General features: G+C 40.9%; 1 protein-coding gene across 1 annotated transcript in view; it reads left to right on the forward strand.

Annotated features, from left to right (window-relative positions):
* LOC131911543 (POTE ankyrin domain family member A-like) overlaps nt 1-18,472 on the forward strand; it is a 31,933-nt gene extending 13,461 nt beyond the window's left edge. Inside the window, exons 2-8 of the mRNA XM_059263695.1 lie at nt 1,922-2,036; nt 2,189-2,362; nt 4,027-4,254; nt 10,548-10,654; nt 12,315-12,452; nt 16,071-16,135; nt 17,965-18,472. Coding sequence (XP_059119678.1) covers nt 1,922-2,036; nt 2,189-2,362; nt 4,027-4,254; nt 10,548-10,654; nt 12,315-12,452; nt 16,071-16,135; nt 17,965-17,969 — 832 coding nt within the window. The 3' untranslated portion in view covers nt 17,970-18,472. The remainder of the gene's footprint in view (nt 1-1,921; nt 2,037-2,188; nt 2,363-4,026; nt 4,255-10,547; nt 10,655-12,314; nt 12,453-16,070; nt 16,136-17,964) is intronic.
* The last annotated feature ends 4,695 nt before the right edge of the window (nt 18,473-23,167 follow it).

Consider the following 23,167-nt stretch of genomic DNA (forward strand, 5'->3'; position numbering starts at 1 on the left):
CTGCAGATAGGCTCCAACAGAAACTTCAGCGGGATAGTGACTCTGGTCACGTGCAGCTCTGGCCTGTGCCAGCGGCTGCAAAGCCACAGGCAAGTGGCTTTTTAGTGAATTCATGCCCCAAAAGTTAGACACTAGATATAGCACGAATCCTAATTGGCTTTAATAATGAAAACCCAAATTCAGTTCTAGGGTTAAATGCTGAAAGATCAGAGAGACAGACAAGCAAGCCACAGCCACTTTTTACCTTTACCAAATCTGCCTGAAAGGGCCTGAGCTCCTGTCTCTTCCTGCCTTATAGGTCCTCTCTCTGCCCAACCATATCACTTCCTGTCTTCACCTCCCTAGTGCTGGGATTAAAGGCATGAGATCCCAAGTGCTGGAATCAAAGGTGTGTGCCACCACTACCTGTCTCTGTTTTCTTTTAGACTAGTGTCGGGGAACCCACCCCATTTTTTTCCCAGGGTACTCTTGAGGAGAAAAGGATAAGAGATATTAGGCAGGAGGATAGAGGGGAGAAAAACAGATAGTAACACAGGATAGCCTCAGGATGGACTGGATCAATATCCATTGGGCCGGGCAGTGGTGGCGCACGCCTTTAATCCCAGCACTTGGGAGGCAGAGACAGGTGTGGATCAGTGAGTTCGAGGCCAGCCTGGTCTACAGAGCGAGATCCAGGAAAGGCGCAAAGCTACACAGAGAAACCCTGTCTCGAAAAACCAAAAAAAAAAAAAAAAAAAAGAAAAAAAAAAGAAAATCCATTGGCTCCTTCTGTCTCTCTTAAAGAGCCTTTTACAGGAATGCCAAGGGGTGGAGCAAAAGACCTCCCCCAGCATAGCCAAGTGCAGACCCTTCCAATCACCTGGTAAAACCATACGTGTGGTCAAGCAATTCTCTAATGCAGCCCTGCTGGGTAAAGCAAGCTCAGATCTCACTAGGAATCCTTTGTGGGCCTCCATAGACTGGATCAATCTTGTGTAGCCCAGGGTGGCCTTGAACTCACAGAGATCTGTCTGCCTCTGTTTCCTGAGTGCTGGGATTAAAGTTGTGTGCCACCACTGCCTGGCCTCCATGGCCAACTAGTGGCTTAGCTCTGCACTCTGATAATCAGGCAAGCTTTATTTGTTAAATCACAAAAAAAATATTACCACAACAATGTTCTATTTTATAAGAACAGAAATGAAGCCTAGAAAAGATAAGAAATTATCTTGTAGGTAACAGAGCTTAGAGTAGGATTAAAACAGGATAGAGATTAAAGGTAAAAATTTCCCCCACAGACTCATATATTTGAACATGTGGCACTCAGATGGTAGCTCTGTTTTGGGAGTTATGGAAACTTATGGACAGATAGAAATTTCTGTGGATCAGGCTTTAGGGATATAGCCAGTCCTTGGTTCCAGTCCCTTCTCTGTTTCCTGAATGCCACCATGAAGATACGGCCTATAGGCCATAAGACCTGCTTTGTGGTAGGAATGTGGACAAGTCTGCAGCTAAGTGCTAGAGAAGAATGCTGTGGGCAGAGCTTAATGACTCATCCTACTGTAAGTGCAGAAGACAGCATGACAATTGAAACAGACAAGAAAAGGCTGACCCAGGAGACTGGAAAGCAAAGGGTCTGTTGTGAACTGAGATAGAAGCCATTTGTGTTACATTCTGGCAAAGGATCTATATTCTATATCCTGAAATTTAAAATGAGGCTTAATGCAAATGAAGAAGACTGATGTGTGTGTGTGTGTGTGTGTGTGTGTGTGTGTGTGTGTGTGTGTGTGTGTGTGTTTTGAAGAAATTTCACAAGGGAAAACAAATTTCTTTAGAAGAACATTACGTATTTGTTTAGAAGGCACGTGCACTGTATGCTATTGAACAGTTTCAATTACATGAGTCCTTGTGTATATTGACAGAGTGCACTCTAACTTCTCTGTAGGAGTGTCCTGCACTTTGCCTGCTTCTATGGATATCTAGACCTGGTGAAATACCTCTGGAGGCGTGGCTGTGAGATTAATACGTGTGACAATCATGACATCACACCCCTGATGAAGGTAGACCATAGCCATCATTTTAAGTATGGGATGCTTTTAATTGAAGTAAAAACGAATTCATCTCATGTAAATATAATTAATCGGTGAAACCCATGCGTGTGTATTGTAAATTCTTTAAGTTGACCATGTGCTTCTTATTACTATCCCTCCAGGCTGTCCAAAGCTGGGAAGAGGAAATCGTGTGTTTTCTGCTAGAGCATCATGCTAACCTGCACATTAAAGACAGCAATGGTAATACTGCTCTCCACTATGCAGTCTATGGTGGGGAGCCAGCCCTGGCTGCCAGGCTGCTACAGTATGGAGCAAATATTGAGGAAAGAACAAAAGTAAGGATCACTCTGCTTAGAAACTCCTGTGATGTTTGCAGGGCTAGTCACCCATGTTTAGAAGCTCACTTCATTTTCTGAGTGACAATGCTTAGACATTTGGAAGGGAAACCATTTTAAGTATTGATACTTTGGAAGGTGCAGCTTTCTTCTGTACATTCAGGACAAATGTATGTGAAAACACTGAATTTGTTAAAGGTGAGATTTGTGTTTTATTCAATAATCTTTTAAACATTTTTTTGGTAAAAATTAAGAATCAACACAATAAAGCAGTATTAGCCTTGCAAATAAGCACCATCTCAAAACTCAACCAAAACCAAAGTATTTTGAATGAAGCGGAAACATTAATGCTGTTGACAAATTCTGTCTGTCAGTCACTTATCTAGTCATGGTAGTTCTAATGGGAGAATAATGGAAACAGAAATTAAGTAGAAATACTCAAGCCAATTTGGAAGTTATGTAATCAACACAAAATGCCCAGAATTGTTAGCATTTTTCCAAGTTTCTTTGCATGGATGGGGTATTCTTCAGCTTTCAACTCATTTTAAGTTGGAATTACTGAGAGAAGGGGATCATCAGGAACATAAGGTTTGAATTTTTGATTTATGAAGAGGCTGTAAGGAAGACAGAGCATAAAGATTGGCCCTAGTAGGGGTGCTATACTTAAATTTAATCTCATAAAATAGCTTTTGAATATTCATCACAATAATGTGATGTTATTTGCAGAAAAAGGTAATAGATTTGACTATTTTTGTTGTTATTATTTTTGAGATTGTAGTTTAGTTACAAGTTTCTCCCTTTCGTCCCTCCAAATCCTCCCATAAAGCCCTCCCCTTCTCATTCAAATTCACGACCCATTTTTCATTGTTACTACATATACAAATGCGTATACATATATTCATAAGTATAACCTATTTAGTCCATATAATGTTATGTTGTATGATGTGTATGTATGTTTTCAGGGCTGACTATTTGGCACCCAACAACCAATTGGTGTGCTCTTCCCTGGGGAGGACCACCCCTCCCGACCCCAGCTTTACTCAGTTGTCTGTAAACAACCATTGGTGTGCTCTTCCCTGGGGAGGACCACCTCTCCTGCCCACAGCTTTACTCAATTGCCTGGATTTCTTTGTGTAGGGTTGCGGCCCCTTGAGCTTTGTCCCATCCAGTTTGGCACATTCATTGGTGTTACCCTTGTTCAGCACACATTTTGGGCTGTCATGTTGGTGGGATTTTATGGGTGCAACTTCTGATGTTCCTAGGAGACAATCTCATGACAAACTCCTTGATCCTCTGGCTCTTACAGTCTTTTTGCCCTGTCTGCAGCAATGTTTCCTGAGCTTCAGGTGTGGGAATATTTTGTAGATGTAGCCATTGGGACTGGGCTACACAACTCTGCATTTGGATTGGTTGTGGTTTTCTGTAGTGCTGTGTGTTGCAAAGAGACGTTTCCTTGGTGAGGTATGAAGACTACACTTCTTTGTTGATACACAGAAGAAGGTGGGAAGAGGGTGAAGGGGAATAGCAGGATGCAAGTGATCCGACAGAGAAAAGGGGAAAAAGGGGGTCTTCTTAGTGGGGAGGCAGGTAAATACAGATTGGGCTATTAAAAGGCAATATAATTTCGCCTTTGGACCTCTAACGTTCTAACTCTCCACAATTAGAGATGTAACAGCAAGGATACAGTTTGTAGAAGTTGCAGCAGATGCAGCTGCTCTTCCAAGCCTCAGCTTGTCATCAATAGCAGCTCGTGTCCCACTGTAGCCAGGAGCTTCTCCTGGAATCTGAAGAGGCTGCAACATCAGGAAGGCAGATCTTCAGGGGAGAGAAATAATTATCGAAGGCTACTAAGGAAGAAACTTCTGGATCCTATTAGCCGTACTATAATTCAGGTTAATTAGTTAATTTTGTCCTCTGTATCTGATATAGCATTGATATAACAGAAATGTTATAGCTAGCATTAAAATAATTAAAAACATCATTTCTGAAAGGAGCAAAGATAACAGATGAAAGAAACTGGTGCTTTGAATTAAGCTGGATAAGTACTGTAGTACATGGAGTTAAGGCTAGTGGAGTGGCAATCGAATTGACTTGACCTATTTCATACATATACATAGGAATGTGGGTGTCTCCAAAATTGGGGGCTTTGTTGTTGTGTTAATTTAGAATTAGATCTCTTTCACCCAAAGTACACTGAATAAGAAAATTCTTTGACAAAACAGCGGGAACATTTGAATCTTAAGGTGAGTAAAACACTTGAATCTTTTTAAACATGAAAACTTGACTTAAATGAGGCAGGGGTTCTGGCTAAACAGACAGTTCTACAAAAACACTATTAAAGTGAGGACATGATATCACTTTCACCTGTCCCAAAGTGGTAGACAGAAGTTTGAGGACAGAGAGATGTGAGTGGGGTGCCTCAGCTCCCAAAGATAGTCTGGGCAGACAGAGGAAAGTGAGAGTCCTCGGAGAGTTTTGCTATAGAGGACAAGAATTGTTGTAGCCCTCTTGTTTGAAATCCACTTGCTTAAGTACTGAGCTATGGTTGAGTAAGTGTGGGGCGGGGGAGGGGAAAGAGTGGAAGGGGTGGATCATGACCTTTGACCTGATACACAGGATGAAACCCATCGTTTTGGAAAGACTGAGGCTGGTACACTGGGAAGCCTTGGAGGATCCAGTGCCGGCCGGCCAGAAGGACCACAAGTGGGCCCTGACACCTAGCCAGGGGACTGGTTGGGTGCAGAGGGAGACAGCGGGGCCAAGGAGGCTAGCTAAATGGGCAAGTTTTCCATGGAGCTACAGAATTTAAAACGCTGTGCAAGACTGGGAAAGGCAGGGGAAGTTTCTGAGCTAGAAATGGGCTTTAATGGCATCCATCTTCTGCCGTTTATCACTATGCCCTATGTAGTTCTAAGTCAGCAAGAATTTTAATGTGAAAGGTACCTTTTTAAGGTCACTGAAATCCATTGCCTGATTTATACTGTAGCCAGATGCTATTAAGAAACTTATTAGTCTCTTTGGTTGATTTCTCCCCCAGGATAAAGTGTGTTTGAGAGTATGTAAAAGCTATCTAATGTTATAGAATGTTAGTTAAAGATGTGTTACATTCATTAATGCCGTGGAATATTTGTTTAATGATGCAAAGATGTGTTGCATTCTTTTATGCTACATTTGCTTAACCCTGTAAAGCTGTGTTATTTTGCCTGTCTAAAACACCTGATTGGTCTAATAAAGAGCTGAATGGCCAATAGGTAGGCAGGAGAGAGAAATAAGTGGGGCGGCTGGGCAGAGAGAATAAATAAGAGAAGAGAGAAGAAGAACAAGGATCAAGAAAAGAAGGGGAGGAAGATGCCAGAGGCCAGCCACCCAGCCACACAACCAGCCATGGAGTAAGAAGGGAAGAAAGACCTATAGAAAAAAAAGAGTTAAAAAGAACAGAGGCAAAATGTAGAAGAGAAACAAATTAATTTAAGTTAGAAAAGCTGGATAGAAACAAGCCCAGCTAAGGCTGGGCATGGATAAGGAAGAATAAGTCTCCATATATTTATTTAGGAGCTGAGTGGCAGGCCCCCAAAGGATAAAGAATAAAAAAATCTAACTACAATCTAGGGGGGAGTCATTAGATAGTTGAGAGTGAGGTACCCATCATGAGGCCTGTGAATCGAGCAAGTGGAGAAGAGTAAGAGAGACAAGCCTCCTCGTACCTCCCAAGTTCTCAGAGGTGGGACCAATGTCACAATGGGCAGGTCAAACACAATACTGAGTATTTGCCCAAACACACAGTGCTTTGAGCAATAGTCCTGGACCATGCCCCGGGAGGCACCTAACTCAGCGTGGGATTTTACTTGGTTCAGGTGCCAAAGACATGAAAGACTCACCAGTTTAGGGCAGGAGCCTATGCTGGGTGTGGAGAGGCAGCAGCAAGAGAAGGGGGAGGTCCCTAAAGTGTTAGCATTTCCATAGAGCTCCATTTGAGTCTCCTGCACCATTATTAAGACTTTGGAGCGGGCCAGTGTTTTAAGGGTTTCTATTGCTGGAACAAAACAAAACATTATGACCAAACAGCAAGTTGGAGAGTAAAGGGTTTATTTGGCTTATACTTCCACATCACTATTTATCACTAAAGGAAGTCAGGACTAGGAAATCAAACAGGGCAGGAACAAGAGTTGGTGTAGAAGCCATGGAGGGGTGCCACTTACTGGCTTGCTCCTCATGGCCTGCTCAGCCTGCTTTCTTATAGAACCCGGGGCCATCGGCCCAGGGGTAGCACCACCCAAAATGGGTTTGAACCTCCCCCATCAATCACTAATTAAAGAAAATGCTCTACAGGCTGACCCACAGCCTGATTTTATGGAGGCATTTTCTCAGCTGAGGTTTCTTCCTCTCAAATGATTCCAGCCTGTGTCAAGTTGACACTAAACTAGCCAGCACAGCTGGGGTTCAAGAGGAAGGCTGAGGCTGATGATTATGGAGCAAGGAATTTATTAGAAGAATTACTAATGCCATGACAGAGAGGCAACCGCTTGACTGGGGTGGAGGGAGTGGGGCCCAGGGCCACAAAGAGTTTCATTTGGGGGTTTCTAAAAGGAATAAGAGCCTATTTGGCACCTGTAGGGTCTCACTTTATAGATTTCTGGGGATGGGGACAGAGTTCACAGTATATGTCTGCAGCCAGGTTTTCTGATTCCCAAGCAGGGAAGGGAGATGGGGAGCAGAAAGCGTGGCTACCGCCGGGCGGTGGTGGCGCACGCCTTTAATCCCAGCACTCGGGAGGCAGAGCCAGGCGGATCTCTGTGAGTTCGAGGCCAGCCTGGGCTACCAAGTGAGTTCCAGGAAAGGCGCAAAGCTACACAGAGAAACCCTGTCTCGAAAGAACCAAAAAAAAAAAAAAAAAAAAAAAAAAAAGAAAGCGTGGCTACCAATGCCCATTTGGATGTGAACTCACTTTCTAGGAAAGAGCCTGGCACTTGGAAGTCTCTTAGTTCAGGACCTGCAGCTGTAAACACTGAAAATCTAACAGTAATAATGGTAATAGGAATCCTTTCAGTAATTTAGCTTCAGCAGTCCCATGCAACAATTATTCATGTCAGTAACATTGGGAGAATTGAATGCATATATAGTATAAATCTAGAATATTTCTAGAGTAGGTAATTTGTAATTAAAATTTGACATCTGGCTTTTGTAAAGAAAGAAAATATTTCACATGCTAATTTAATAATCATTCATTGGTAAATACACAAGGGTATAAATAGTCCACAATTTAACTTCAGAATTCTTCTGCAGAAACCTGGACTTTGATGTCTCTTAGAGATTTGATAAATCCAGTCTCTTATGATCTCATTTGATTGACTGGAGCCTGAGCAGAGAGCATGTCCATTTTCTGACACCCAAGTCCGCTCCAGTGTGCAAGGAACCCACTTCGGTGTTTCTCTGTGTCATGCCATTGCTCTGTGTTAGTATTTGAGTCTACAACCCTTTGCTTGTGGTATATTGTGATATAAGTTTCTAGGCTTTCAACATTATATTAAATTGACATGTTAAAATTTTTCTTGGCGGGAGCTCTAGAGCTGGTTTGGCAGATAAAAGCCTTTGCTGCTCTTCCAGAGGAGCAGAGTTCAGTTCCCAACCCTCAAGTCAGGCAGCTCACCATCACATGTACCTCTAGCATGAGGGAAATCTGATACCCTCTTCTGGTTCCCACAAGCACCCGCATATACATGCACATACTTACATGTGGACAAACAGACATATACGTGAATAAAAATTTTAAAGATCTCAAAAAAAAAAAAATCTCTAGGAATATCCTTGGGCTGGGAATGTAGCTCCTTGGCAGAGTGATTGCCGAGCATGCTCACAGCCCTGTTTCATTTCCAGCCTGGCAAAGGTTTCTCTTGTCTATACTATAAGTAATGAAATTCCCATTGGAATATCTGTAGGTCTTGCTTGGTTAATTATACTACCTAGACTGACAAGATGGGCATATTGCAAGCAACATTTTTTTCTCTTCCACATTACCCCTTAGACATGAGTGATTTGGCCTTTGTCATATTATAAATTATATATCTGTATATCTATATCAGTTTTGGAATTTCATTGAGAAGTTATTGGCTTTTAATTTATGGCTTATACTTTGACTAAAGTGAAAAGTAACTGTGAACAGTAATTAAAATAGAGTCATAGTAAACATGAATGAAAAATGTTAGACAATCCAGGATAGGTGTACATCCCTGTGATCTCAGCACTTAGGAAGCTAGAGCAAGTGAAGCTTGGGCTCAATCCCCCCTAGGCTATAAGAAAGAACCTGAACCCCCAAAAGAGTAGTACTTGGAGTCACAGTATTATTATTAGATGTGAGAAAACGTTTGTACTGAACTTCCTAACAGCTCAGACATTCTTCAACCTATAATATCAGAAAATCCACAAATCATGTGAAGTCCTTTTGAAGATGTTAGATGTAATTACAAGCCCATTTCTGTAGTGACCTACACGGAGTGGGAGACCAAACATAAATGGTCCAAGAACACAGGTTGAGGTTACCCTAAATTCCTACTCTGAATGTTCCAAAGTGGAAGCAGTTTCATAAAACGTTTATCGTAATTGAACAAAGAAGTCATAAATAAAGACAGTTTTCAAATTCATTGATGGAAACAGCTGAATGGTTAAAGCAAAGAGGAGAAATCTCTGCTATGGATGGGCCTCAGATGCTATCTGACGACACTCTTAGCCTTTTGGTTGGTGTGGGCTAGATGTCTGTTTGCAATTGGATTTTACCTAATGATCAAAAGATGTTAGCTCACACACATAGGAGGGTAACTCATGTTTATTAAGAGGGCTAAAGATGGCCTAAGATAATCTGGCTCTGGACTGTGACATTCTAAACTCTTTACAATTGTTGAATGTCTAATCAGTTAATTAGCCTTGCAGAAGGGTGAGTGGAAGGCACAGCTGCTTTCTGAGAACCTGCTTTCACATTTGCAAGGTGTCCTCATGACCTGAAGGTAGTGTCGGAGAAAAGTCTTAACACTTTCCTCAACCTACTTCTTCAAATGCTAATGATTGGCTCAAAGTGCATTGCCAAATGAGAAATAAGCCAAAACTAAAGTTACATACACTGCATGGTGTTTCCACATTTCACAATTGTTGGAACACAGTCCAAGAATAGAGTCATGTGAGAATTCTGAGTGCTTGTGAGAAAACCCCAAGAAAACAAGAATCTCGTGATCTCAGTTTCTTCAAAACATGGAATTGTTCTGGAAATGTTTTCATGCTCCCCCAGGTATAGTGGACAGGAGTGAGTTTACTTCAGGTGTGTTACTCCTCATTTGCCTCTGTAGAAAAACATGTTTTTGCCATGTGTGGCTTGTCCTTGTGATTGAACACCTTACTCATGGGACTCTTCTTAACCCCCAGACTATAAATTGTCTGATGCTCTGAATAAAGTTGGCTGTTGCATGAGACTTTAGACCGCTTCATTTTTAAGCCCCATTCTCCCAGGTTCACTCCACCAACTAGAGCAGTAAACAGCTAATCATAGTCTTCCTATTGCAACATGATACTTCTGCAATGGAAATAGTTTTGGGGCTCTAGACATGAAAATGTAGCTCATTAATCCCATAAAGCAATGAAAGTCTTTGCTACTGTGTTTGTGATTGGGTGTTTGAGATAAAAATACAGCCCTTGCGGTGGTGGCGCACGCCTTTAATCCCAGCACTCGGGAGGCAGAGACAGGCGGATCTCTGTGAGTTTGAGGCCATCCTGGGCTACCAAGTGAGTTCCAGGAAAGGCTACACAGAGAAACCCTGTCTCGAAAAACCAAAAAAAAAAAAAAAAAAAAAAAAAATACAGCCCTTGTTCTCAAGAACATTAGGGTTTAGATGGACACAATTATATGACTCCAAAATACCAAGATTAACTTAATAAGGTGAGCAAAGTTTTATAGAAGCAAAATTATTTCAAGTGAAGTTTGCAGAGGACTAGGGTTCATGTTACAACTGTAGACAGGGGGCAACATTTTGAAGAGAATGTAAAGCGTGCATGGCAGCATAGTAGCTTGAAAAGGAAAGGATGGCTTTTAATGCACTCTCTTTACCCCTATATCTCTAGCCCTCATCTTAAAACTGTCTGTTTCATATGTTTGTGTCCCTGGAGTCTTTGCGAAATATAAGTTTATTTTGCTGTTTTACAGGATAACCTCACACCACTACTGCTTGCTCTCAGGGAAGACAGGCTGAAGATGGCAGAATATTTAGTAAGGATGAAAGCAAGTGTACATGCAGTTGACTTTCAGAGAAGGTAGACTCATTTGACTTAGAGAGAGAGCCCTTTAATGTTATTCTAAAATGGAGACCACCATGCACATACAAATATTACATTATTAGGAACAATAAGATTAATTTATAGGAATATACTGAAAACCAAACATGTATTATCTGTTAAGTAGATTTTCTTTTCCTTTCTTTCCCTTAAGACAGGGTTTCTCTGTGTGACTCTGGCTGTCCTAGAACTTGCTCAATAGACTAGGCTGGCCTTGAAAGTAGAGATCTGCTTGCCTCTGCCTCATGAGGGCTGAGATTAAAGGCATTAGCCACCACACCCATCTTAGAATTTCAGTAATTCAAAGTAAGTGTTATATAATAGGGTTCATACTCTCATTAATATTGACTAATTTCTCTAATTCTTAATCGGATATTAGCACATATGATCTTATATTAGCTAAACTGTATTAATTTTGTTTTAATATACTTGTCTTTAGAAAATTCTATATTGAGTGTAAAGTTAAAAAATAATTGTATATTAGTTACTTTTCATATAGGTGTGACATAATACATGACATTAATTAATGGAAAATTAGTGGAGAGAAGATTTATTTGGCTTGTGTACTCAGAATGCATTGTCTGTCTTGGCAGGGAAACCATAATATAGTATCCCCATGATGGGGAGAATATGGGAGAACTCCTCCCAAGGATTCCTGTATACCTAACATCTCCAACCACCCCAAGGTCTCCTTTGTAAGTTAAAATCCCATCCACAGTTCAACATACAATTCAATCAGGAGCTCTATGCAGGAAATTCCAGGTTGCTCCTCACTGCACTGCCTCATGGGTTTATTTTTCTTCCTGAACCCTTGGTGTATACTCCCACAATCTTATATAACTCTTTCATTCTTTGTGCCAGCACCACATGGATGATGTCATCATATGCTACCATACAGCAAACTCCCTTAAATCTTGGCTGGCATCACTTCCCTGTGCTGTGTGGCTAAACCAGGCACAACACATCCCTAATATATAAAAAAATGTAACCACTTACAACCACATGGGTGGTTGTAAGATCATTCATCTGGCTGTGGTAACACATACTTTAAATCCTAGCACTCAGGAAACAGAGGCAGGTGTATCTCTGAGTTTGAGATCAGCATGATCTACATAGAAAAACAAACATATTGAGTCCCTGTCTGGAAAAAAATTAATATCTTATCTCAGTGCCTATCAGTGGTAATCAGCATCATTAACTGAAAGTACCATAACTATCTTTGCCATTATTTTATCAATATCATTTTATATTGTTTCTTTTATTATATTAATCACAAATTATTTTACTTAATTAACATGAGTATAAATTACAATATATTACATTAAGCTATTAAAGAAATGGAGAAATCTCATAAATCTTGACGTACTTCAGATACGTTTTTCTTATTACCATAGTTATCCATCAGAGAATATTAAGTTGGGAATCCTATTAGGTAATAGAATAGTAGGAAAGAATTCTACCAGAGTGTTTTGTCTTTTTAGCTTTGAAGACAACTTACAGTGTTGAATAATGGATCTCCCCAAAATACTTAGGTCTACTAACAGTTCTACACAGTTGTGCAAGCTATTTGGTAAAGTATATCCAATAATCATTTGGATATTTATATTAAGGTCTGTAACTGAAGTTATTTTTATTTTAGAACTTCTCTCATGTATGCTGTAAGATGTGATTCATCAGTTATGGTCAATCTTCTTCTTCAACAAGGTGTTGACATGAATTTTAAAGATTTCTTTGGATGGACTGCTTTACGTTATGCTATTGAAGGTGATCGTGAGGTGTAAGTAATTCTAATTAATATTGCTTCAAGTAATTACACTAGGTGAGATTTCATTGTTGGTTTAGGTAGTTTTGAAATGGAAAGGAGTTAGTTCACTTCATCAGCTAGAAACCAAGCAAAAGTATGCATTATTTAGAAGTAGAAATGGGTGCAGGAAATTTTAATCCCAAGATATGTTTGATTTTTAATAATGTTGGGATTGAATACAGGGTCTATATGCAAAGCAAGTATTATACCATTGAGTTACATCCTTAACCTGTCTCAGGAGTTTGAAGATCTTCATACTTAGGAATTCCAGAATGCTCCATTTCATTCCAAACATAACCCGTGTGCATCAGACACAGTGCCACATTTTGATTTTTTAATGGTTTATTGTAGTCTTATAATGTCCATGTAAGCAGAAAAATCCTTAAAAACTGTTTTCTGTACACTGCTACTTGAAATTCCAAGAAACTAACTAGTTCTGTATGTACAAGGGAGTCAACCTTCTTTCACAAGCCAAAGGAGAAAAGGTAGAAATTCTAGTCATGTCTCTTTTTTTCCTTGTTGATTCTGTTGTTACAGTTCTGCTATTAGTGGATCCTACAACACAGGAATGATTCACAGCTTACCCCATGATTGCCCTTATTGATTCAGATCCCTGAGTTTTTGTGGCAATATTCACATAATCATTAGAACAATTTCTTCATTTCATATGTTCTTTATAAGTTAGGATATTGTGGTGGTTTGAAAGAAAATGGTTCCCAAAGGGAGTGGCACTATTAAGAGGTGTGACCTTGTTGGAGGAAGTATGTCACTGTGGGGGTAGGCTTTGAGGTCCCTTTTGCTCAAGCTTCCCTGAAAGTGACAGTCAGTTGACTTCCTATTGTCTGCAAGATGTAGGACTCTCAGCTACCTCTCCACCATGTCTGACTGCACACCATCATGTTCCCCATCATGATGATAATGGACTGAACCTATGAAACTGTAAATGAGCCACCCCAATTAAATGTTTTCTTTATAAGAGTTGCTGTGGTCATGGTGTCTCTTCACAGCAATAAAAACCCTAAAACAGATATTATTCTAAAGGTGCTCTACTTGAACAGCTAGGAGTCTTAGCTTACCCATTGACAGTAAACTGACCCTTCCCATCCATTCACAACCTTAATTTGCAGTCAACATGTGAACCTAGACCTTCATGATTGGTTAGCTAAGAGGATTTTGGCTATTCTTCCATCAAGTATGTGTTGTGACCTCTCCAAAAAATCAGATAGTGTCCAGTAATTTTGTAAGACAAGATCAAAAGTTCTACTCTTCTTTAACAATGAACTTTACCCAGAAACTCCTTTATATTCTGATTAGCCCCATTTCCAAGTTAGAATGAACCCAAATCACTCTCCTCAGGGGAGATTCCAACTCTTGCTTGGCCACTTGAGTGATTTTTTTTTGCCATATCAATGACAATCTTCCAAGCTATGTGAATCTGCCCTTCAAGATTTCAATATATTTTCAAATTTTGCCTCACAAGTAAGCCACCAAACAGAAGATGACCTGTATTAGCAAACGTAAGTCCCATGATGTCTTATCAGTATGCATGCATAAAAAGATTCCATCTTCTGAACCAGATGGTGATTGTAGTGGCTCAAATAAGAAATCTCTCTCTTAGTCTTAGACATTTGGACACTTGGTCCCCAGTTGATGGCACTGATTGGGAACCCTAAAGTGGCACAGCCTTGCAGGAGGAAGTGTGTCACTGGGGGCGGGCCTTGACATTAAGACCCTCATATGACTTCCAGTTCACTTTCTCTGTTTCATATTTATGTTGGAAGATGTGAGCTCTCAGCTTCCTGCTCCTGCCCTCTTGCCTGCTACTTGCTTCCATACTTATCTGCCGTGATGGACTCTTTTTTTTTTTTTTCTGGGTGATATTTTCTTTTGTTGAAAATAGGTTCTTTTCTCATACAATATATCCTGATTATTGGTTCCCCTTCCTTTACTCATTCCAGTTCCTCCCCACCTTACTTCCTCTCTGTAACTACTTCCTTTCTGTCTCTCTTTAGAAAAGAATAGGCTTCTAAGAGATAACAACCAAACATGAAACAATAAAATTATTATATTTTTATATTATAAAATAATATAAATTATAAAACAAAAGCAATCCGATCAAAGTTGGACACAGCAATCCAACAGGAGGAAAAGAGTCCCAAGAGTAGGTACAAAAGTCAGAGACCCACTCATTCTCACTGTCAGGAATCCCATAAAAATACTAAGCTAGCCGGGCAGTGGTGGCGCATGCCTTTAATCCCAGCACTCGGGAGGCAGAGCCAGGTGGATCTCTGTGAGTTCGAGGCCAGCCTGGACTACCAAGTGAGTTCCAGGAAAGGCGCAAAACTACACAGAGAAACCCTGTCTCAAAAAACCAAAAAAAAAAAAAAAATACTAAGCTAATAGCTATAATATATGCACAAAGGACCTAAGTGTAGACCCATGTAGGCCCTGTGTTTGCTGCTTTAGTCTCTGTGAGCTCATGTGTACCTTGTTTAGTTGATGCAGAGGGCCTTGTTCTCCTGGTTGTCCTCCCTCTCCCCTGTCTTTTACAATCTTTCCACCTCCTCTTCTGCAGGATTCCCTGAGCTTTGTGTGTGTATGTATGTGGGGGTGGGATTTGATGGAGAACTCCCATTTAGACTCTCTCTCCACATAGCTCTAGCTGTGAGTCTCTGTATCTGTTCCCACCATTGATGGACTCATTCCTTTGTATTCATAAGCCAAAATAAACCTTTCCTTATATCGGTTGCCTTGGTTATAGTGTTTTACTACAACTTCAGAAAAGTAGGTGATCCAGTGGCAACCATGACAGTTCTAAGCATCCTTGTAACAATGGTCCATGGATTAAGACTGGATTAGGTAAAGCAGAAATATTTAAGTTTTGAAATTTAATAGTTTTAAAATTTTTGGTATGATTTATTAGTTCAATAATAATGAATAATCATTTTACTAACTTAATAAGATTATATGTTAATATAAATTTTAGTTTTAAACTGTTCAATGGCTACTACTCTCTGAATGACAAACCACACATAGCAGAACAGATAGTAAACATACTTGCACTTCACATTGCTGAAAGCTGTAACTTTGGAGCATTAGTTTCTGTGAAGAAAAACACATGTAGGTTTCATTTTGGTTTTAAAAGCAATTTACTGCTAAGATACAAATTGTTCTATTGTTTTTCCATTTGCCTCTTAATATTTTCATATTGTTAAGTCTTCATAGTAACTTGGTGAACCAAAGCAGTAAAGTCCTTATTTTTTAGAAGTTTAAGAGTTTTACCGTGAGAGAAAACATATCTAGAAACAGTTGTTAGTTATGAAGCTAGGACTGTATCAGAGGTCATGATACTTCCCATTTTGTCAAGAAGACCTAGTGCATGTGCTATCTTTGATTCATCACCATTTCTTTGTTATTTCCTTATCTAATTAAAAGTTTAATAAAATATATTCAAGTTCAGAATTTTGAAGACTATACCAAAATACCCTGATACCAACTGAAACACTCTTAATGATTTAATATGTTTTTGACATGTTTTTCATACCAATATTGAAATAATGATTGCATGGGCCACATTTTTGTATATGACAGGAGGACAATACTTTTGGAGTATGAGCGTAACCTAAAACAAAGCTTAAGAGAGAAGAAGAATTCAGGTAAGACATCTCTTGGCGGTTGTATTCCAGATGAAAATGTTAGAGTAAGAAAGTTCTAATTCTAAAAGAAAAGTTTTCAAAACCAACTGTAAATTTTATTTATTTTTCTTTTCTAGTTTAGAGTTCAGAATTATGAAGAAATTAATTATATAGCATTTTCAATCTGAAACAGTATTATCTTATGAGAAAAAATGGTTTACTAATTTTGCCACTTAAAATCTCTTATGTTTTTGTATATATAAGAAAAAAATTCTCAAAATTAGTATACCATATGTCACAGTAATCATCACATTGTAGCAAATTGGGCACATTATAAAATGGGTTTTAATTGTTTATGAGAATGTATTGCATTACATAGTTGAACCTTGTTTACTTGGCTATATATGTGTCAGTAAACATGAATAATGTTAAAACATTTTATTGTTTTCGTTTCTATGTTATTAGTTTAAAAACTTGGCTTTCTGTATTTTCAAACTATTCAGTCTAGACTATAACACTCATTTAATGTTTCTGTGGTTTTAAATAATTTTTCCTAGTATTTGCAGATGAGTGTAATGTGTTTTTATCAAACACTCCCATTTCTTCTACTCCAATTCTTTGCCTATAACACCCATAACTTTTCCTTTCCGGTTTCATGTGTTCCCCTCCCTCTTTCAATGTCCATTTCATGTTGCCTATATGTGCATGGACGTGGTACCATCGACTAGTGATGGGTAGCTTCTCAGGGCCAACATCCCTGAGGAAAATGGACTATTTCTCCACAAGAAGTCATACATGCCAATAGCTCCTCAGGTAGGCGTGGGACCTATACAAGATCAAGTCTGTGATTTTTTAAATGTCCCCATTTCAAGTGACTACCTCTTGTTATAATACACAGAAATACTAGGTTGGCCAAATATATATCAGATTAAAAATCATCAACTCTACTAGGTAGTGCTAGGGATTGAATCTGGAGCCTCATTCTAGGTAAGTGCTCTAACCCACTACTCAGTGATTCTCAACCCTTCTAATACTGCAACTCTTTAATTAAATTCCTCATGTTGTAGTGATCCCCAACCATAAAATTATTTCATTGGTACTTCATAACTAATTTTGCTACTGTTATGAATCATAATGTAATTATCCAATATGCAGGATATCTGATATCCAATCCCCAAAGAGGTTGTCATCTACAGGTTGAGAACAATTATGACTAGTTACTCAAAGCAATCTCATTAAAATGAGTCATGGCTTTCCATTATCCCTACTCCTCAATATAGTGCTTGAAGAACTAGCAAGTGCAATAAAAGAAGAAAAAGAAATTAAGGGGATAAAAATAGGAAAAGAAGTTAAATTATCGGTATATATCTCTTATTATACATAAGAGATCCACAAAATTCCACCAGAAAATTTCTAGAAATGATCAACAATTTCAGCAAATGGCAGGATAAAAAAATCAACTTAAAAAATCAGTAACTTTTCTATATGATAACAACAAACACACTGAGAAAGAGAACATGGAAACACACCCATTCACAATAACCTCTAAAAAAGTGTGTAAGAATAAACCTAACCAAGAAAGTGAATGAAAACTAAATCTTTGAAGAAAGAGGTTGAAGAAGAAACTAAATAGTTGAATAACACTCCATGCCAATGGTTTGATAGAATTGTGCTGTGAATGACCTAAATTGCTTTCTACCTAAAGCAATTTGTAGATTCAATGCAATCCCAATAAGATTCTCATCTCATTCTTCACAGAAGAAAAATCCTAAAATTCTTATAGAATCACAAAAGTCCCCAGATAACCAAAGCAATCCTGCTTCAATTTTGTTTGTTTGTTTTTCATTTAGGATAATGCTGGCTGTGAGCTTAGGTAGAGTAGAATGGATCAAGTCACAATCGAGGGAAAACCCACCAGAATAACAACAGCTAATTTCTCAGTAGAAACTTTAATCAGTAGAAGAGCCTTGAGGAATGCACTTCAAGATCTAAAAGACCGCAGATGCCAACCTAGATTACTGTACCCAGCAAAACTATCTACCATAGTTGAAGGAGAATGAGAAACTTCCCATGATACAAATAGGCTAAAACACTTCAAACCCACTGTTGGGCCCCAAAGGCTTGGGTGTGAGGCCCAGCGTAACTTCCCGAGCCTAGCTCGAGTTTGGTGACCTGTCCTGGGACATGACTTCTGCATACGAGTGACTCAGCACTACCTGACCAAGAATCGCCTCTGCCTAATAACTGCTGAGGTGGCATCATCTCATTGACCCACTATCCTCAACTCATCCCGCCTGTCACCCCAACCTATATAAGTTCACTCCTGATGCAATAAAGCGAGTTCCTGCTTCGACAAGACTCCTGGTCCAGTGTTTCTCTCTGGTGGACATGGGGAGGTCTGGGCTGTCCAACACTCATCATCCTGCTCAGCCCGGGGGAGAGACCAGCTGGACCAGTCCTGCCTCTGCCCTACCTGTCAGCCAGACCGACAGACTGGTGCCCCATGTGAGGAACGGAAGAACACTGAAGGGCCAATGAGTCTACGGGTGAGTGTACCCCCATAAGATATTGGGCAGTCTTCTTCTAAACTAAATCCTGCCTTGGAGTCCCTGCAAATACTGCTAAAGAGCAGGGGTCTCAACCTTTCTGATAGTCAGGCATTCCAGACATGGACTTACCTCATTAAGGTCGCCCCATGGTTGCCTGATGGCCATCTTTTCGACTAGGTCACCTGGGATAGAATAGAAACCCTGATTCACAGGGCCATCCCTGCCCCCTGTCAAGATCAAGTTAGGGCACTTGGGATAGCTGCTTGGGAAAAATTGAATGAAGGCCCCACGGAGGCTCCTGTATCCAGGGTCCATCAGAGATCAGGCGAGGACTTAGTGACGTTTGTTGAAAGGATCAATGAGAGTCTCCAGAGAAAGTTTCCTCCTGGGGAGCCGAGGGGTAAATTTGTTAAAATGTTGGTGTGGGACGGCATGAACACTGATCATAAGCTTGCCTGTGCTGGATTGAGAGATCAGGAAATTAGCAAATGGATTGCGGCCTCCTGAGATGTTGGCTCTACTTCTCACCAGGCCCAAACCATGGCCGTAGCCACGCAGGCAGCTAATAGGGAACAGATGACAACCTTAGTCAATGCCCTCCAGCAAGTCTCCATGGGAGGAAAACGGTCCTGCTTCGGTTGTGGGGAGGAAGGCCAATTTAAAAGAGAATGTCCTAACCATGCTAAGGGCACCTCCATGGTTCCTCCCCAATCGGGCCTGCCCCACACCCCATGCCTCAGGTGTAAGAAGGGGTTCCACTGGGCAAAAGACTGTATATCTAAATTCAACCTCCAAGGGGTGCCTTTAAACTCCCTCAGGAGCAATCCCCAGCCCCGTTAAATAAGGGGAAAGAGGTGGTCAAAGCCCACTGGTGCCCGGATTAAGGCCCAAGATGACCCTAACCATTGAAGGAAAAAACCTTTAATTTTATCATAGACACTGGGGCTGACCACATGGTCATCTGAAAGGAGGAAGTCCCCTCCTCTTGGCAGTTGGTTCCTGGACCCCACATGCTTGGTGTGGGAGGGCATTCTATGTCATGGGAGACAGCTAATTGGTTGTCCTGGACTGACCCTGATGATAATCACGGGGAGGTGCATCCCCTTGTGGTTCCTGGTGTAACTGACAACCTTCTTGGCCAGGACATCCTTGGGGAAGCTAAGGCCTTTATCACCATAGACCATAAGGCCACTTACCAGGACATTCTTGACACTAAAGAGTACCAACAGCAGTTTGAGGAGGGGCAGGAAACACACCCCAATTATAGGGATGACCCCGATTTTGAGAAGCTCAGACGAGAAGTTCACCCTCAATTCTAAAGGCCACTGCTTGCCCCCTGGTGCCAAAGATTCAGTGGACACTGGGGAACCTGTATGGGTTGAGCAGTGGCCTCTACCATCCTTTAAATTACAACAGCTTGATGCTCTGGTTAAACAACAGTTGTTCGGCCCCTGGAACTCTCCTGTTTTTGTTATAAAAAAAAAAGGCTAATGGTTCCTGGAGATTCCTGCATGACTTAAGAAAAATCAATGAAAGAATGGTCCCTTTTGGGACCCCCCCCCCAAAGGGAACTTCCCTGGATACCTGCCATCCCTAATACCTATTATCTGACTATTATTGATATTAAGGATTGTTTTTTCTCCATTCCATTACATCCAGATAATATGGAGAAGTTTGCATCTCCCTTCCCTCTACCAATTTCTGGGGCCCAGACTTGAGGTTCAAGTAGACCGTTTTGCCCCAGGGGATGGCTAACAGCCCCTCTATGTGTCAGTACTTTATGTCACATATTTTTTTCCTCCCTGATGGGATCCCCCGACATTTTATTTTATATTTACATGGATGATATTATTCTTGGAAGCCCCACTTTGATGGGCCTTCAGGACCTTACCACTAATTGCCTTACAATTTTAAAAGATCATAATTTTAGAGTGACTCTAGATAAAGTACAGTCTATTCCCCCTTTAAAATTCTGGGCACTCTCCTGTTCCTTGATACAGTTTCCCAGCTAAACCCCAGTTACTTATTCAAGATACCTATACCTTAACTCAGCTTCAAAAGATGCTGGGAGAGATAAATTGTCTGAGGCCATGGATCTCTGTGGCCACAGAGCAGTTAACCCCTTTAAATGAACTCCTTATGGGCCTTGACCTTTCATCCCAGATAACCTTATCCTCCCACCATTTACAAATCTTGTAACAGGTTCAACAAGCCATTGATACAGGCCCTAAGGAGATTCGATTCTGACCTGCCTGTCTCCCTGTGTATTTTTCCTGCGGAATCATTATGCACTGCGCTGTTAGCACAAGACAGGGAGCCCATTCATTGGGTTCACCTTCAGTGGGTAGAGCCCCCCGGGTTTACTCCCTGACCAACCAGGTAGCTGATTGATTGCATTATTAAAGGCAGGGATATTTCTGTCAGGATATTTGGCACAGAAACTCATTTCGTTATCGTTCCATTTAAAATTACTGACTTCGAAGAAATGATAGCAGACTGGCCATAGCCCTTGAGGGGTTTTTGGGGAAGGTTGATTGCCATTATGGCCCTTATAAATGGATGAGTTCCTTCTCCCGTCTGGAGTGGAGGCCCCCTAGATTTTTTCTGCCCCACCCAAACCCCAATTTTCTTACAGTGTTTACTGATGGAGGACATTTGGGGGCCTCCTTAGTTGTGTTCCCACCCCTTGGACAAGGAGAGGAACCTATACCTATAAAAACAATCTCCCTTGAGGTGGAGGGGTCTGCACAGTTTAAGGAACTGTTTGCTGTTGTTATGGCGTTAGATTCCATATCAGAGTCATTTAATCTATTCTCTGATAGCCTTTATGTTGTAAATCTTCTGTCCAACCTGGTTGAAGCCCATATTAAATTAGATTCCAACCCCATTTCTCCTCTTATGATTCAGGCTCTCTCCTTACTTAAACAGAGACTCAGTCCCATTTATTTGCAACATATTAAAGGCCACCAAAATTTGCCAGGATTTCTTTCCAAAGGAAATCAGCTGGCTGACTATCTGGCTTCTATGCCTCAATGTAATACTGTTACTGAGGCCACAGATTTCTACCTACTTACCCATGTTAACTGGAGGGACCTAAAATATAAGTTTCCTCAGGTACTGGTTAAAGATCTCAAAAAAATTGTCCAGACCTGTAAGTCTTATCAGTCCTTCCTTCAGATCCCTCTCCTCCAAAAGATGGGGAGCAATCCCCGAGGACTTTGCCCCAATCATCTCTGGCAGATTGATGTCACACATTACTTTCCATTTGAAAAACTTAAATATGTTTTTCTTTCCACAGATGCTTTCTCCCATGCCTGTTGGGCATCAGCACACGCCGGGGGAAAAATCCAAACATGCTATTAGCCATATGCTTCAATGCTTTGCCACCCTTGGTTTACCCAGCCAAAATGAAAACAGATAATGGCCTGCTGCAGGCCGCAGGAATATATTATAAGAACTCAGCTGGTTATGGCAAAGCCACTACCTGGAGGAATCAGGGAATTCCTCTAGAGGAAGCCAAATCCCAAGGAGTTTTTGGTGTTACTTGGCTTGTTATATATCAGCTGTATTCTGTTATGAAAATCATGTGTGCCTTCATAGTTTTCCCAATTGACTTTTCCCTAACACATACACATTCCAAGTATTTGGAGAACAGCCTCGGGAAAGGCTTTCTGTGGAATCAGATATCTCCCTTAGCCGCTTTCAAGGACTACAGGAAACACCACCCTACCTGTCGGTCAGACTGACACCCACCAAGTCAACTCTATAGATAATCCTAGAAACAATACTTCAGACTTAAGAGAGAAATACACAGTCAACAGAATATAGAAATAAAAGCAAATGAAACTTGTGGAGATTAAACCATGATGATAATGGACTAACCCTCTGTAACTGTGAGCAAGCCCCCAATTAAATGCTTTCTTTTGTAACAGTTGCTTTGTTCATGGTTGTAAGGATTCTGTCCTTAATTACATCACCAGCCTTCGACGATGACGTCCCAGCCTAAAAAGCGGATGGGCCCTCTGTGCGTTCCTCTTCTCTTTCTGCTCTTTCCTTCCATCTGTTCTCTCTCCCTCTCCCTCTCCCTCCCTCTCTCTCTCTCTCTCTCTCTCTCTCTCTCTCTCTCTCTCTCTCTCTCTCCCAATAAAGCTCTAAAAAGGTAACCATGGCTTGTGATTCTTCCAATCAGCACTCTCCTCTGCCGGCATGGACGCTGCGGGCAGCGGCCAGCCACAAGCAGCGCTGTTTAACCAACATTGGTACTTTCAGACTCGGATACACCACCGAGGACCTACTATGACCACTGCCGCCTGCCACCTCCTTCCCCATCCAGCAAGACTTCGAGATTGTGAGTGTGTGCGTCCCTCACCGCCTCTGCTGGACCCACACACAGCTACTGCTGCCGTCACCACAGTGCGTTTGCCGTTCTCATGGCTGTAGTCTGAGCTATATTCTTTGTGACAGACACCCCGGGGGTTGTCCTCGGGCTGTGCTGGCAGCAGCA

The sequence above is a fragment of the Peromyscus eremicus genome, chromosome 5 (genome assembly GCF_949786415.1).
Source record: "Peromyscus eremicus chromosome 5, PerEre_H2_v1, whole genome shotgun sequence".
Lineage (NCBI taxonomy): Eukaryota > Metazoa > Chordata > Mammalia > Rodentia > Cricetidae > Peromyscus > Peromyscus eremicus.